General features: G+C 39.9%; 1 protein-coding gene across 2 annotated transcripts in view; it reads left to right on the forward strand.

Annotated features, from left to right (window-relative positions):
- plpp4 (phospholipid phosphatase 4) overlaps positions 1-18,277 on the forward strand; it is a 212,664-nt gene that overhangs the window by 127,822 nt on the left and 66,565 nt on the right. For both annotated transcript variants that reach the window (XM_058796424.1, XM_058796425.1), the window contains exon 3: positions 3,119-3,209. In XM_058796424.1, the coding sequence (XP_058652407.1) occupies positions 3,119-3,209 (91 nt within the window). The remainder of the gene's footprint in view (positions 1-3,118; positions 3,210-18,277) is intronic.

The raw sequence follows: 18,277 nt of genomic DNA on the forward strand, positions 1-18,277 counted from the left end.
TCTAATAACTGCTAGTTGACATGTAGTTGCAAAGTTACTTACTGTTAGTAGAATGTCTAAAGTGGACTATCGAAATAAAGTGTTACCAAGAGTTCTACCTCAGCATCCCTATCTTCTCAGAATCTAAAAGAAGCTAGACTGGGAGGCAGTCACTGATGTGAGGCCTTTTAAGTTCTGTCGAGGTCACATCTCTGAGGGGGGTCGAAGAACCAATGTAGATCTACACTTTAGGAAGGGAAGTTTACAACTCTTTGTCTTCGAGCATGGTAATTTGCATATGTAATTCGATTGGGTGTTGATGCAAAAACTAGTAAAGATTCTTAGAATACTAATATGTTGCATAGGTATCAACATGTAATATACACTCTCATTTAGATCATCAAAAGGTGAATTCGTAGATACCAAACATGGTACAGGTGAGGTTATATTAACTAGTGATCTATCAAAAGCATGCATTTTGTATACAATACAAAAGACCATTTACAAGAAGGTAGCAATCATACACAATGACCTGGGGATATGCATGATAGGAAGGTCATAGAAAAAATTGTCTATGAATTAATGAAAGAAGTCATTTCCTATAGCAGTATGTGTCTGTTTTAGAGGGGTGTTAGGAATTATTTGTTAAGTATAACAAATAATTGTCTGTCTGATTGGTCCATACGCTACAACAAAGAATGATCTAATAAGAGATATTGAAACGCAGCACCTCGTTCCTGCTTTTTCAGGGAATAGGGTTATGGTCAAGTAATCCGAGACAAACACTAGTGAGCAAGTGCATGGAATTAATTCCTTTTTCCAACAGTGCTTGTTTGGTGATTTTAACTTACATCTTATTACATATTATTATTATTATTGTAAAAACAAACAAACAAACTCTTTTTTGATTATTGGTCATCATCACTGCATAAGCTGTGTCTTATAACCACTTCTGTTGGTATACTTTAAAGGTATATTAAAAGTCATTATAAAGGTATTTCATTATCCATTGTTATACAATACAATAAATAACACAAAAGTAACTACTAAAATATTAAAATGTCATACAAATACATTTCCACCACACATTAATTACACAGAAGTATCATGTGCAACTATATCACATAGAGTGGATACATAAAGGAGAGGAAAACACATCTTTATTTATTAAATTAATATAAATAGAAAAAAAATTAAATTTATATTAAACATTATAGCCATAGGCGACGACATTATAGCAGTGTAAGATCCAAACGCAAGAAGTTTATTAACACTCAGCAAACAAATACAAATCAAAAGGCTGTACCATAGTAGATGAGACAGGCTGGTTTCAAACAGTGAGGTCAGTCCAACAAGGCAGAAACAGTAATCCAAGAGGCAGTGGTCAAATAAAGCAGGCATAATGGTCATAACGATAGGGCTATACATAGTGGCGGTTTTTGGCATGGGCGAACCGGGCAGCTGCCCGGGGCTGCATTTTTTCATGACACGTGGGGGGCGGCACAAGCACTTGAAAAAAATTTTTTTATTAAAAAATCATCTGCGCCGCTAAGCGGTTTTCTATTATCTATCATTTAACTGTGTGGGGAATTGGCAAATTGGCGCCCCTGCTTGCTGAGAAGGTTGCCCTGGACAGAAGCTGTGTGAGAAGTGAAAAGAGGAGGGGGGCGCGGCCAACAGTTCACCTCTCCTAAATAGAGCGGACAAGGAGGAAGAGGATATTAACTGAATATTTTAAGTAAATATTTCCCTTAAAGGCAGGGTAGGAGATTTGGATCAAAAACAATTTTTTGTTATGCTGGTTGAAAGTCTCTTCACATCCCGATAGCAATTACTAAGTTAAAGTAGTCTAAATATATTTATATGTATTTATATTGTCTGTCTGTGAAAGCCATAGGACCATAAAACGTTCGTCCAATCAAAATGTCCGTTCCAAACATTATGATAAGCTGTCCTGCCTGCCTGTCAAAATATGTATTTGCATACCTCTGTGCACCCTGTTTGCACAGACATGATACACCATCTGCACATTTTAGCGAGAATGAAAGGTGCTATTATTGTAATATTATGCACTTTGTACTGTAATGTTTTTCACCGGTGAATGAGACATGAGGAAATCAGACATCGTTGTACTCAATCCTCCAGCAATGTCATCTCTCATCGTGTCGCAGGTTAGTCTCTGGTTTGCATGAGCGCGTTTGTGTGTTTTGGTGGATGCGCGTCTTTGCAGGGTGATTATGTAGGGAGGGTGGGGATCTTGCTTTCAAAGCTAGCTTGCTATCACTAGCCTTTCCGAAATCGCCAACCCTACCTTTAAGGGGGGAAAAGTACCATACTGTAGTAAAGTATGGCTCTCATGTTAGAAGCTCAGTAATAATGCAAAAAATTGGGAAGTGACAAATACCTTTTTTTGTTGTTGTTGTAGATGAAGTTCGACATAAGTTTGTCTAAAATTTAAGAAATAGGATGAAAGGAAAAGTGGTAAGAAACTGCAAAGACCAATAATTGAATAATTGATAAAGAGGTCTCTGCTCAGAGCTCCCTCTATATATAATATGTCCCCTTAACAGTGTCCTCAATCGTAATTCAGTTGCCAGTGCATCATTTTTAGTGAATTTTTACCAGACAGATCACCGAGGTTACTTTGGTCAACCAGCAAACTATGTACCATATTCCAGTAATAATTTTGACCACCTTAAGCTTGTATCCCTCATTGTAGGGATTACTTTCTGTGGATGGGCCCATGAATGTCACAGTATAGCTTTAGAATCTTTTGAAAATATGTCTCTCAAAGGCCAAAAAACTGAATGGTCACTTTTGTTCAATTCCATATTGACAAAACTGAAATAAACGTCAATTTCAAATGAAAATTAAAACACTTTTTGTGTAATCTCTTTGAGATATCTGATGTCCGTAGAAAGTGTGGAGGTTGAGAACATTTGTATAGGACCCTTAACTTATTTTGAAAAGAATCTCAAGATACAAAGACATCCACATAATGAAATGGCAGAAGAAGCCTTTGCTTTTGGCAGGCCCATCAGACTTTGGATAGAAAAACTGTTTTTTAAAAATCATAATCATGTTGGGTTTGTGTGAAATAGGATGCAGCAGAGATATTGTGTTCTTTTTTTCTTTACAGGCAATTTCATTCCTCACCCCGCTGGCTGTGATTTTTGTGGTGAAGATTATACAGAGGACAGACAAGACAGAAATTAAAGAGGCTTGTTTAGGTGAGTGCCCAAACCGTGGTGGTCAAAAGATATATAGTCATTAACTAATTATATTTCAATCTTTACACAATGGATGTTTTTACAATTATTATAGAGGAATATGTAGTATAAGATTATTGAAGATTATTCACAGCAATTTGGAATGCTTGACTCTTATTGGTCAGCTGTGGCATCCAACAGAATGATATCCACGTATCAGACCTCTCATTCAGGAAACTACAACAGGCTAATTTAATTTCTCCCATATCACTGCAGACTCAATTTCTTTTCTGTTGTCACAAATGCAGCTGGTGCCATCTTGCATCTCAATTATTGATTATACTGAAAACGAAATTGGAGGACTTCAGCATTAATTTTACTCTAATATTGTGTTAGTGTTTGTGTTTGTGTTTTTGTGTCCTCAACCCTACTCTTGGGGACCCACTTGCTCCCCAGGAGCAAGGTTGAAGACCTCTGTTTTAATGGATTTATTAATTTTTTTACGACAGAATGTTGTAAGATAATATACTGTACAGGTAAGTTTATATAACAGTTTTAGCCCTAATCACCATTTCCACCGCAGGAACTTTCCCCAGGAACTAGGGAATTTGGGCCGGTACTCGGTGTGTTTCCACCGCAGGAACCAGGATCTAAATAAAGTTCCGGGTAAAAATTTGCCCCTCAGAAAGTCCCTGCTTGCTAGGTACTTTTTCAAAAGGTCCAGAACTTTCGGGGGCAGGACTTGGGCACTGAACATGCTGATTGGTTGAGTTCACGCAGCATTGTATTTCAACCACCATATATTCGCATAATATTTTAAAAATATTATTGTTATTGTGTCATGAAATGTAGTTTTAAAAGTATTTCAGGCGAGAGTGTAGTTGTTTAAAACTCAAATCTGCAGTTTATTTATAAAGACAGCACCTATTTGCTTCGCCGATTTCGGAGATGTGAGCTCCAGGCGATCACCAGGCGCTCAGTGCTCATGTTTCCCAATGAGAGCAGCCTCAACTCGGCTAGTCCTTCTGACATTTGCCACTGGCTCTGATGTCTCTGTAGTGGTTAAACATAAGATATAATTCATTTTGGGTAAATCTAACAGGTAATCTTTGGTCTTTATGCTATTAATCTGTAATACTGTTTGATATAATATGTCGTTTCATTGTAATGTATGTACATGCCCTGAACTACATTTCACGGCTATTAATATGATTAAATGAAAATGAAAAGAGGCAGTGGTGTTTGATATCATATTTTGTCTTATTGTAAATACAGTGAGGAAAACTGCAGTAGCCAAGGCGAGCTGACTGACGTTATCGAGTATGCTGCTGTCACTCGCTCACCACATGGACTTTCACACCACACACCACATGGACCACATGACATTTCCCATCATCCAACACTGATCACAGCTGTCACCAATCACTTATTGCACTAATCACACGTACACCTCTGTAGCGGGGCTGACGAGACGCGAGACGTGAGACGTGAGACGTGAGACGTGAGACGTGAGACGTGAGACGTGAGACGTGCGGATCCATGTGCAAGTTTTTATTAGGCAGAGAAAGTCCAAGGCTTATAAAGCGAGTGTGATCAGTATGTGCGTGGGATCAGGTGTGCGTGTGATTAGTGCAATAAGTGATTGGTGACAGCTGTGATCAGTGTTGGATGATGGGAAATGGAGTCCATGTGGTGTGTGGTGTGAAAGTCCATGTGGTGAGCGAGTGACCTCTGGTGGTGAATGGACGGAAGTGCAGACCAGATTCGTGACAGTCCCATCCGCGGTATTTCACACTCCTGAGTCGAACTTGCGAAGTCCGAACTAGCAAGGATTCAAGTCCAAAATTTGCGTATTTGGTATTGAGAAACGCGTGCAGACCCACCAGACTATTTGCCTTATCTTCTTGGTACTTTAGACCGCGATGGAAAGGCAGACAGCAACAGGTAAATTGTTCCAGGTAATTTCGGTGGAAAAGCGGCTATAATTACAAATAATTATTTATTTGTTGAGTAGCTGTGTAATACATTATCTTTTACTTACATTAATTATATACTCATGTGGCAAATATCCTCTGCTTTGTGTTTGGGTCCTGATCTTTTTGTTAGGTTGGGGTTACGTTTGTGACAACTGACTGCCTGTACATATCTCTAACTTAGCAAACCCATGGTGATACCAAACTCTGCTTCATTGACATGTCTTCAGTTATATCTTATTTTTGTGTCAGTGAATATTAGATTCATGTGCTCTTTTATTATAATCACAATGTTTACACGACAATAGTGATGTCATAAGTAATAAACTTTAAATATGTTTATTCCATGTTCCACACTGTAATCACTGTACTTTATTATATATATATTAGTGCTGTCAAAATTAGCGCGTTAGTGCAGGCGATCAATTTTTTCAATTTAACGTGTTAAAAATATTTAACGCAGGGGCGGGGCTACGGTTGGCCACCCCACTCACAACTGCTGATTCTGTCTCTTTTTTTTTCTTTTTGTGACAAGAACCAACGTTTATTTAAACGCAGAACGTCTTACATCACATCAAACCGGAGACGTTTTTCAGAGGCACACTCCAACTTCACTTCAGCGGCAGGCACTGGTCAAACTAGCACGGAAACTCGGAGCACGTACTCTTCAATTGCACGCACAAGGAGCCGGCGCAAGCTGTACCTTGTATCATTTCATATCAAATAGCGAAATAAACTACGAGCATGCAATGTCGTAGTTATGTCATCGTCATGAAGTTAGAAAAATGGTGATTAAAGCTGCCTTAAAACTGTGTGCATGTATGTATTTGTTATATGAGTCACATTTAAGAACATGTCTCTGAAATGCAGTGGTTTTCCAAACTGTCCTGGAGTACCCCAGCACTGTCTCCCTCACCTAACACACTCGATTCAACTCATCAGAGGCTTTAAAGTGCATATTGCAGGAAAAAAAAAAATTCAAATGAATATATAACCTTGTATGAAAATATCATATGAACCGTTATTGCAGGGGTTGAACATTTTTACAAGGCGTGAGGGCACAAATTTAGAAGAAAAAGTGACGCATTCCTTGACAGTGTTCTCAAAAAACGCTTTTTTTCAACATCCAGTCATATTACGTCACGAGAGGGAGTCATGTGTTGATCTGTGTTGCTCTGTTGATATTCAGTGGGAGCGGGCATGAGTCAATGTGTTTTCGGTAGTTATTTTTATTTCAATTTAATCATTGTCATGATAAATTATCATGTTTGTGGAGGTTGCACAAACTCCAGCCTATCAGGACATCGAGTCCACAGGTTTCCTAACAAGAAAGGTATCCTCCGGGCCTCGGTGCGTTTGTGCAGCTTAAGAGACTGGACTTCACTAATGCATATGCTTCAAACAACGCGGTGGTGTGTAACTTTGCAATCACTTTACACCGGAAGATTATCATACCGGCGATACGATGCAGTTCAACATGGGATACCGAAGCAAGAAGCGAGTGAGACTCACAGCTGGTGCGGTTTCTTCGGTGCACACAGCAGCTTCATCGGGTCCCGGTCAGCCTGTGGTTCGGCCCTCGGCGGGAGATATGATGCTCACGGACATTTGCTAACTACCAAATTAGTGAACATAATTATTTAAATAATGAGACACAATGAAATGTATATAAGTTGTTGTAGCACCACAGCTAGCTTGTAAGCATTAGCAATATCGTCATATTTTTAAAAACCGTGTAAAACAAGTTACCATATGAGAAGGCATAGCTGCTAAGTTAACCTCAGTTTGCTAATACAGGTGCATCTCAATAAATTAGAATGTCGTCGAAAAGTTATTCAACTCAAATTGTGAAACTCGTGTATTAAATAAATTCAATGCATATAGACTGAAGTAGTTTAAGTCTTTGGTTCTTTTAATTGTGATGATTTTGGCTCACATTTAACAAAAACTCACCAATTCACTATCTCAACAAATTAGAATACTTCATAAGACCAATTAAAAAAAAACATTTTTAGTGAATTGTTGGCCTTCTGGAAAGTATGTTAATTTACTGTATATGTACTCAGTACTTGGTAGGGGCTCCTTTTGCTTTAATTACTGCCTCAATTCGGCGTGGCATGGAGGTGATCAGTTTGTGGCACTGCTGAGGTGGTATGGAAGCCCAGGGGCCTCATTTATAAAATGTTGCGCAGAAACCATCCTAAATTTGATCTTACGATCATTTCTTAGATTTGCGTACGAGCGATTCATAGAATGAACGTACGAACAGAAATCGCGCATACGCCTCTCTTTCAGATGTGAAATCTATGAATTGCAAATGATCTTCAACTTCAATTGAATGCTTTCAGCTCTCTGCCTTGTAAACGACTCCTAATTAATATCATTAACATATAAAACATCACCAATCATCATAATTTAGAATAGCAAGCTGCAAGAACAGCTTACATTTTCAAAAACCTGCAATACTCTGACAATAAAAAGTGCGTATGTCTGCTCAGACCCTGACTTGACGCCAAGCACTTTTCCATGTCAAAGACAGTTTTTATAAATATGAGCGCTGGCGTGGATTTAAGCGTACGCACACTCTAAGATCAAATGGTTTCTTTGACAGTGGCCTTCAGCTCATCTGCATTTTTTGGTCTCTTGTTTCTCATTTTCATCTTGACAATACCCCATAAGATCAGTGGTTTTCAAACTTTTTTCAGAGCGACCCTATTTTTGTCTTTTTAAATTGACGCGACCCATATATAAATATATATAGGGGTCAAATTGGGATTTGTTATTTGGGGGGGCTCTATGGTATCGAGCATATATATATATATTTACATTTAGTAATTTAACAATTTAGCAGACACTTTTATCCAAAGCGACTTACAAATGAGGACAATGGAAATATGTATTGTGTGTTTTTTATATTTTATCCAAGGGCATTTTTTTTTTTTTTTTACCTTTATAGAGGGCATTTCCCCACTAATCTCATTAATTTTCATTTCAAATTCTTACATTTGATCTATAAATTCAATTATAATAATGTGATTGTTATTATCTATACGTTATCAAATGAAATAATTTACACTGAAAAATACAACTACATTAAACTATGAGATTCTTAAAAAAAAAAAAAAAATGAATATACAAAACAATAAATTATACTTTTCAACGAAATTAAAATGCCAGTAGGTGCCAGTAGTGAGCCTTTTATGAGTGAGTCATTGAGTCATTCATTCAAACGATTCGTTCAAACGGCAGATTCATCAGATGTTTATGCATGAGCTAATGAAACTTTGACTCAACCGATTCATTCAAAACACTGAATGAATCGGAATGAACAGCAATGAATCGGATGGTTGCTTTGAGATTCGCCTTGATTCCGCCAAAAATGTAAGTGACCTAATATTATTGTATTTGCCCATTGAACTGTTTATAGATGTGTTGCAGGGTCGGAAACGTTTGGATCCATTTGCGATAATACTTTAATAGCGATTAACAGGCAGGGTCAGTACAACAGCATAGAGAACCATCAACACAATACAAAATCAGGAACAGATACCGGGCTATGGTCGGGGCAGGCAGCAGAGAATCAAAGACGGTAAAGCAGGGTCAAAAGGCAACAGGCAGGCAATCAGAGATCAGTAAACAGTCCAAGGTCAAAACACAGGGAATCAAAGAATCAGTAGAAACGCTCAGAAATTGTGGCCAGGGCTAACAATACTTCACGTCTGCTGAGGAGTAGAGCACAGTTTAAATAGGGACAGGAAATGACGAACACCTGGGGCAGGTAATCAGGCCAAGGCACGGGGCATGTGGGTAATGTAGTCCAAAAGAGATTAGTACTCTGGTGAAGGTGCCCTCCGGTGGCGATCAGAGAGAGCCACAGAGGTGCGATTCGTGACAATAGAACTATTAAACAGACGTAATGGTGAAAACGTTGAGTGATGTTGCCTAACTAACTGTATTTTAAATATAAAAACTTTCCATTTTGAATTTTTACCTCAGTATGCTGAGTTTCTTAGTGTTGCGTGTTTTGATTTCTCCTCGAGAGGCTGCGTGAACCTCGCCTCAGCAGCGCAACCTTATACTGTTAAATAGATGCATTATATACAGTAGCTATATCCACTATTCGCCACTTACTCTAAATGTAATAATAGAACAATACTTGCGTTTTGGTGTTTACATAGTTATTTTTGGTTATTGATGTTTTAATCATGTTACTTGTCTGGCATTAATGAAGCGTTAATGTCGAGCCCTGGAGTCTATGTGCCGGGGCTCAGCCCCGGACGGCACCGGCCCAATTTAAACCCTGTATATATATATATTAGTGGTGGGCATAGATTAATTTTTTTAATCTAGATTAATCTCACTGTAATCTTGGAATTAATCTAGATTAATCTAGATTAAAATGGCTCATTTGAATTCTGCCAAGTAGATAAGTAAACAACTAGCAGTCATCAAGAATTTAATATTGATAATAACATTGAAGACACTGTATGATTATTCCTTAAAGATAAGGTTTTAATAGTTTTAGTAGTAGTAGCCTATTACGTTCTGCCCAATGTCTTCAAGTGAAACCGAACTTTTATTTTGACGGGTTGCCGTGAGGATAGTTTTTCTCAAATGAAACGCTCGAATGCTCATGAAGTGAGAACATCTCAGAGCAGTTCTGGAGATGTTGTTCATGTATTTATGTCCTCATTTAGTGAGACAACAGACGTTAATATTGCTGCAAGCATCACGCGGTCTTCTGTAGGAGTAGTGAACAAACCCGTGCGTCTGCGCCATACATTAACACAGAGACACACAGAAGTCATATTTAAATAGACGTTTTGTGGCTTAATATTTACAAATAGGAGTGGGAGTGTGCTCACTTGTGTGTGCGCCACGTTTGTTTGTGTGTGTGTGTGTGTGTGCGAACCGAGGCGGAACTCCGCTGTCTTGCGCGATACAGAGAGCGACCATGTAACGAGAGACAGAAATGACTTGCCGATTTCCATTGGGAAGCTTCTTAAAATAAATTTTCCTGAAGCAAACCCGGCGGCTTCATAGCTGCATCCATGTTAGCACGCATACACACAGGTTCGAAGACTCGTTCTCGCCCCTACAGTGCAATTCGGCTAGGTATACATCCGCTAAAATATCAAGGTGAAAGTCATCATAGCTTGCGTAGTATAGACCCAGCTCCCAACCCAACTTTGAGAATAGATTAACGGCGATATTTTTTTTATCGCCCGATAAGAGTCTCACGTTAATGCAGCACGTTAACGCCGATAACGGCCCACCACTAATATATATATATATATATATATATAAGAAAGAAAGAAGGAAGGAAGGAGACAACTGCGCTACAGACTGATCTCAGTCCCACCGTTGAGCTCTGGAAGGGTGCTCTGTTCCAAAATCAAATCACTGTTGGTGCTTCTGAAAATAGTGAGGGTGCTTGCCTTCATGCACATCTATTCTGACATATCATATTTTTACCAGTCCATAGATATGGTTATCACAATGTCATTGCGATTTCGAGAGAATATGCGGATGTCACTTCCGAAAGTTTGTTGCAACTTAGTACGCCACACATTGGTCCTCTTAGCAGCATGAAAACCGAAACTTTTATTCAAATTCTGAATGGAAAAGTGCGCTTCCTTAAAAAGCTGTCACTCATTTCAGTTTATCGCGATCTCTAATTCCACTATAATCAATGAATCTGTCAACACGGCACAATTAATCTCTTATTTACATCACCTACACTTTGTTCATTATAATCAGAGGATTCGCATCGCGAGCTTCCAGAACTCTGGACTGAACAAGAACACTTGCGTTCTGAGAGGTGAGTGGATTTTGACTCACTAAAGCTCATCTGATTGGCCATTGCGTTATAGAAATCAACAGATATGTCTCTGATTTGTTACAATGTACAATGCTGCAAAAACAGAGCGCAAACACAAATACACATTTGATTTTGACCCGAGACGGCTGCCGGTTACTTTCGTTTTGTTGTTTATGTTATTTAATTGCTTCTTTCCTGAGTCTTGAACTTGGTTACATACGTTTTCCTTAAATCATCCTGGCGACCCATTTTTTAAGTCTCGCGACCCTCGGGTTCAGGTCTGGTGAGTTCAGGTCTGGTGAGTTTGCTGGCCAGTCAAGCACACCAAAACCATGGTCATTTAACCAACTTTTGGTGCTTTTGGCAGTGTGGGCAGGTGCCAAATCCTGCTGGAAAATGAAATCAGCATCTTTAAAAAGCTGGTCAGCAGAAGGAAGCATGAAGTGCTGCAAAATTTATTGGCAACCGAGACTGTTGTTTTTTTGTTGTTTATGTTGTGATTGGTTTATGCCAACTTCTACCACACAATAATAATTGGTTTAATCTCACTCTGTGTATTGATTTGGTCATTTGTGTCAACATATTTGTGTTTTAAGGTACACTTATGGAGAAAGGTTGGTGGGCCCTCTCTCAAAATATATTGTAGTGGCTCGTTCTTTTAAAGAGAAGGGGAGCGGTTACAAACTTAACACTGGACTTCAAGCAACTTGGGCTATGAGCTTCTCCACCCTTCTTCCAGACTCTAGGACCTTGGTTTCCAAATGAAATACAAAACTTGTTCTCATCTGAAAAGAGGACTTTGGATAACTGGGCAACAGTCCAGTTCTTCTTCTCCTTAGCCCAGGTAAGACGCCTCTGACGTTGTCTGTGGTTCAGGAGTGGCTTAACAAGAGGAATATGACAGCTGTAGCCAAATTCCTTGACACGTCTGTGTGTGGTGGCTCTTGATGCCTTGACCCCAGCCTCAGTCCATTCCTTGTGAAGTTCACCCAAATTCTTGAATCGATTTTGCTTGACAATCCTCATAAGGCTGCGGTTCTCTCTGTTGGTTGTGCATCTTTTTTTTGCACACTTTTTCCTTCCACTCAACTTTCTGTTAACATGCTTGGATACAGCACTCTGTGAATAGCCAGCTTCTTTGGCAATTAATGTTTGTGGCTTATATGAAGGGTGTCAATTATTGTCTTCTGGGCAACTGTCTGATCAGCAGTCTTCCCAATGATTGTGTAGCCTAGTGAACCAAACTGAGAGACCATTTTGAAGGCTCAGGAAACCTTTTCAGGCATTTTGAGTTGATTAGCTGATTGGCATGTCGCCATATTCTAATTTGTTGAGATGTGAATTGGTGGGTTTTTGTTAAATGTGAGCCAAAATCATCACAATTAAAAGAACCAAAGACTTAAACTACTTCAGTCCGTGTGCACTGAATTTATTTAATACACGAGTTCCTTGTGAACTAATACACGAGTTTCACAATTTGAGTTGAATTACTGAAATAAATGAACTTTTCCACGACATTCTAATTTATTGAGATGCACCTGTATTATAACCATCAAATCTGGTGACAGCTTAGTAACATTGTTTGCACAGCTAATTGGTAATGTATTGTCATGTGGTGTGTTTATAAGGCTTTGGAAGACAGGAGTGTGAAGATCTGAAGCAGTGGAGGCCAGCTGTTATGAACCACCTCTACTGGACTGCAGTTTCCACTCCTAATGGAGATGCAGATGTGATGGAGGCCAAGTGGAAAAGCATGGTCAGCAGTGAATGTGATCTAAACTTTTGCTGGCTTCTCCCAGCATATGCTGTCTGAGAGAGGAATACTGCAGGTCACCACAGACTCAATGAGAACGCAGCACTGTCTTGTCTTCCACTACACCTGCTTTCCAGATCCCTCCAGAGGATCAACAAGATGAGGCTGTTGGCGTGTATCTTTAACAACAAACTAGTGTGATACCCAGACTGAAAGATTGTTAAATGTTTTTAAATGGGTCAGATGGTATATTTTTCTTTATATATATATATATATATATATATATATATATATATATATATACAGTGGGGCAAAAAAGTATTTAGTCAGCCACCAATTGTGCAAGTTCTCCCACTTAAAAAGATGAGAGAGGCCTGTAATTTTCATCATAGGTATACCTCAACTATGAGAGACAAAATGAGAAAAAAAATCTAGAAAATCACATTGTAGGATTTTTAAAGAATTAATTGGTAAATTCCTCGGTAAAATAAGTATTTGGTCACCTACAAACAAGCAAGATTTCTGGCTCTCACAGACCTGTAACTTCTTCTTTAAGAGGCTCCTCTGTCCTCCACTCGTTACTTGTATTAATGGCATCTGTTTGAACTCGTTATCAGTATAAAAGACACCTGTCCACAACCTCAAACAGTCCAACTCCAAACTCCACCATGGAGAAATTAATTACCACCAATTATTAGAAAATGGAAGACATACAAGACCACTGATAATCTCCCTCGATCTGGGGCTCCACGCAAGATCTCACCCCGTGGGGTCAAAATGATCACAAGAACTGTGAGCAAAAATCCCAGAACCACACGGGGGGACCTAGTGAATGACCTGCAGAGAGCTGGGACCAAAGTAACAAAGGCTACCATCAGTAACACACTGCGCCGCCAGGGACTCAAATCCTGCAGTGCCAGACGTGTCCCCCTGCTTAATACGCAGATTACGTTCAGGCTCGCGCTTTCCCCCGAACGTAAACAACGCTGATTACGTGAAATACCTTCTGAGGTACCCTCCAAAATGGTGGAAGACGTAACTCGGGGGAGAAGAATGAAATTATGTTCTTTTTGTTTTCTTTGTGCAAAAAAAAAGGATTCTTGTAGCATCGCAAAACTGAAGTTGAGCCCAGATGTATTTACTTCATTTCTGGACCTGGGAACATTTCAGTTGTGTTGCTGTCTATGGAGTGTCAGATAGCTCTCTGATTTCATCAAAAACATCTTAATTTGTGTTCCGAAGGTCTTACAGGTTTGGAACGACAACTTTAATGTACTTGAATTGTGCATGAAACATTAGGAATATACAATTATCGGATTGGGACTTGGTATCGGCAGATACTCATTTTTCGGTGACTTGAATCGGATCAAGGGCACAAAAAACCTGATCGGGACATCCCTAATTATTACATCCTGTTTTTGGTTCATTAAGAAGTATTTGGTCCATGTTGCATTCATATTTCATTTGAACCGCACCAGAGGTTCTTTGTAAGTGGACCGAGACCTATCTTTTTAGCAGTCTCAGTCTGCTTGTTTGATGTGCACCAGCATGGCAGCATTCACACTTACTCAAATGAACCGCACTCAGGCCCGGCGCCAGGACGCACGACTTGGGGGGTGGGGGGGTTTATGGGTGCGGAGTACATCAATGTACCTCTGCTGAGTACATCAATGTCAGACAGACTCTGGTAAGTTTTATGGTTTTAGATTTTAAATCCTAATGTTAATATTTCTTATGTCACAACCATGATATGTCAACACCATCCTCCCATTTCTGAGGAAATTATTTGAAATATTTAGATAATTGGCTACTACATGAACTCCATTTGTTTTGTGAAAGAAATGCCAAATTTGAACACATAACACTGGATAAAGCATATCTATACATCATAGTTTGTTTGTATTCTGATCATATGTGTTCTGATCATTTTTGGATCATTTGTTAAGATGTTTTAAGCCCGGCTCACAATGTGCGATTTTGGCCACGATTTGGTCGTCTGAGAAAAAATGAGAAAATCCTAAAAGATTCCTATAATCCTAGGCTAAAATCTCTAGTCTTTGATAGCTGGTTTGACATGTTCACCGACAGCCAATTAATGGCTGTTGCGATCAGATTTCACCTCCGACAAAATTCTGGTAGTGTCAGAAGATTTGGCACACAGTCCTGCAGTGTGACTACCCCTATGATGAATGTCAAACTGCCTCCATTTTTCAAGACAAGCTATGAGCAGAATTAATGCTAGAGAATTATTCTATCCGCCATAAACTCCAGCGCTCCTGTCCTCCACTCAAGGAATTCATCTGATATGATGCCTTTTCAATATAAACACTGATTGCGCTGCTGTTTTCGCGTGTGTGTGTGTGTGTGTGTGTGTGTGTGTGTAGAGATACATACACTATTCTTCTTAAATACGCCAGTATTGCCACCATTCTTATACTTTTCATGATAGCCAACATTTTTGTCCCGCATGCAATGTAGTTCACAGTCACTGGATGTGTATGGGTTGATAATGTAAAACTCCGGACAAGTTCTCTTATGTGCACCCATTTTTAACTCGTCTTGACTGTCGTACAGTCTGACATTAATGACAACTGAGATCCCATAGTGTGACATGATCATCATGTTCGTACAGTCTGACAAGTACAATCCTAAAGGACTTTTGCTTAAATCTGAATATTAAGATCCTGGTGAATGTCAAATCTCATCAAACTTGGAGGAAAGGTTAAGGAAATAAAGCCCTTTAATATCTACCTCCCCCTTTTTCAAGGGACCAAAAGTAATTGGACAATTGACTCAAAAGCTGTTTCATGGACAGGTGTGGGCTATTCCTTCATTATTTCTACATCAATTAAGCAGGAAAAAGATCTGGAGATGATTCTAAGTGTGGCATTTGCATTTGGAAGCTGTTGCTGTGAACCCACATCATGCAGTCCATAACCCACTCTCCATACAAGTGCAACAGACAATTGTTAGGCTTCAAAAGCAAAACAAATCCATTAGAGATATAGCAGAAACATTAGGAGTGGCCAAATCAACAGTTTAGTACATTCTGAGAAAGAAATAAATAAATAGACTGGTGAGCTCAGCAGCATAAAATGTATGCATTGTATGAATGTACATATGAAGGTTCTGACTGTTTTCTGAAACGATTTGATGGTATTTTGTTTTTATCTTCACTCCATGTAATGCCTAATAAAGTAGTGTTTTAATCGCAATGCTGCTTTTTCCACAGAGGTTACAGGGTGTAAAGATAGCCCACTGAGGCGAGAGCTTAGTGAATCTAAGTGCAGATTTATTTACAAAGGTGATATCCAAAGTACAAACAGACTAGACTTGACTATGCCTTGACATGAACAGACTTGACAAACACTCACCGACAGCAGGTCAAATACATTCAATACATGACAGGGAACAAAGGCAAGGACAGGGCCGACAGAGCAGGGACCCACCAGGGCGGAGCAGACGGAACAGGAGCCCACCAGGGTGGAGCAGACAGAACAGGACAAACCGTTCAGCATTGGGTACATTGGCAAAGGCTGATTGGGTTGACAGTTCACAATTAGATGCAGGAGTTGATTTAAAACAGACAGTTCAACATCTGACTCAAAAGCTACCTTCGTGCAGACAGAGAGTTCATAACCAGGTGCATTGACAGAGGCTGGAGTAGGCAGTTCTGTGACAGAAACTGGCAAGACAGACAATTCATACTCAGACCTAGTAATAGAAGCTGGACAGATGAATGGAACAATAATAGACTCAATGACTAAAACAGGACGGACAGAAAGTTCAGACACATTACTTGAAATGAAACAGACAGATCGCTCAATATCAGACACCTTTAAAGAAACAGAACAGACAGATAGTTCATGAGTGGTTATTTTGTCAGTGACAGGGTTAATGGGGCAGACATTGAATGGTCTTTTTGTTCTGGTGTTCATGACAGGGTTAACAAGGCTTACAGAAACTTCATTTACAGCTTCCATGGCCGTGACAGGCAGGGATGAGGATTCACAAATGGCGCCTATAGGCGCAGCAAAACAGTCAGGAATTTCACAGCCCGCATCCTTGGGTGTGACAGACAAAGCTGAGAGTTCAGAGGTAGCCTCCTCGGTTGGGTCGGGGCAGGACAATAGTTCATAACTGGCCTCCATGGCCGGTTCAGAGCAAGGCAGGAGTTCACAGACGGCCTCCATAGCCGTGACAGGGCAGGACGAGAGCTGATAAGTGGATACCACTGACACCTCTGGAGGTTCTGCAGCGGTTGCCGCCACCTGTGGAGGTTCTACAGTAGTGACCTCAGGACACAAGGAGAGTTCAGTAATGGTCTCTTCGACCACGACATGACAGGCTGGAAGTGCATTATTGGATGCCACCACCACGCAAGGAGCTGAAGCGAGCACCGCTGCTTCGGAAGGTTCTGCAGCATGCGCCGCCACCTCTGGAGAAACTTCAGCAGGCACCATTGCTTTGGGGAACACAGTAGCAGGCACCACTACCTCAAGAGGTTCTGCAGCATCAGCCGCCACCTCTAGAGATTGCCACCTCGGGAGGTTCTGTGGTGGTGTACGCTGCCCAAACACACTAAAAAGCGATCCCCATCATGGGAAGTGCTTCAGACAGGGGAATCAGTTCAGGAACAGGAGGGCTAAAGTGAGTGGGTTTGGGGATACCAGCTGCACGTGCAGACACCAGCAGTGCATCCCTCACACTGGATACCAGACTAAGATTCATGTCGTATTTATCAAGCCTCTTAGAATTACTCTCAAGAACACTGCAAATAATTGACTTAAGTGTAAAAATATTCTTGGCTCAAAGCTGCAATTAAAAGTTAGTTATCAAGCATCTCAGTCGTAATTTAAGCGAAGTGTAGGACTAAATCTTAAGTGTCAGTCTTAGAGATGATTCACGACACTTTGCTGTGCCACAAACAGGATTTTGGATGACAAAATACACATGGACAAATCACTGAATAGATTTCCTTATTTAAGAATATTCTCAGATAAATTCACATTAAATGGTCAAATTCCTAATAGGAGTTTACATTGAACACGAATTTGACAACAAACAATTTTCAAGAGAATACATTATGGCAAGGAAACGAAGCATCATCACAGCCTTCAATTTAGGGTTGTGCCGATAGAGATAGTATCGTGTATCGACGATAGTCAGAGATGTCGCCTGTTACTGATGCCTTTGATGACAGCAAGACGATTATTATTATCCGTCAATATCTTTTCCAGCGCGGAGAATCGCTTCAGAAACTAGTGGCCGTGATCAGCTCCGGTGGCCATGCCGGAGCCGTAACGTGCCGCAGACGTGTGCAGTGTAAATAAGGGGTAAGATATTTATTCATCATACAGTGTAGATAGCGTCACTGATTATAACGGGAGTGTTTTTTATAGAGCATATAATACTCGCGCTAGACTGAAGTCAGTTATGATGTTCTTTGGTAATGTAAATGTTCTTTGCTCGTTTTGAATAACTGAGGAAATGTAATCGTTTGATTAACTACTCGTCGTCAAACATTTCAAGAGTATTCTTC

Source organism: Onychostoma macrolepis, chromosome 13, assembly GCF_012432095.1.
Source record: "Onychostoma macrolepis isolate SWU-2019 chromosome 13, ASM1243209v1, whole genome shotgun sequence".
Lineage (NCBI taxonomy): Eukaryota > Metazoa > Chordata > Actinopteri > Cypriniformes > Cyprinidae > Onychostoma > Onychostoma macrolepis.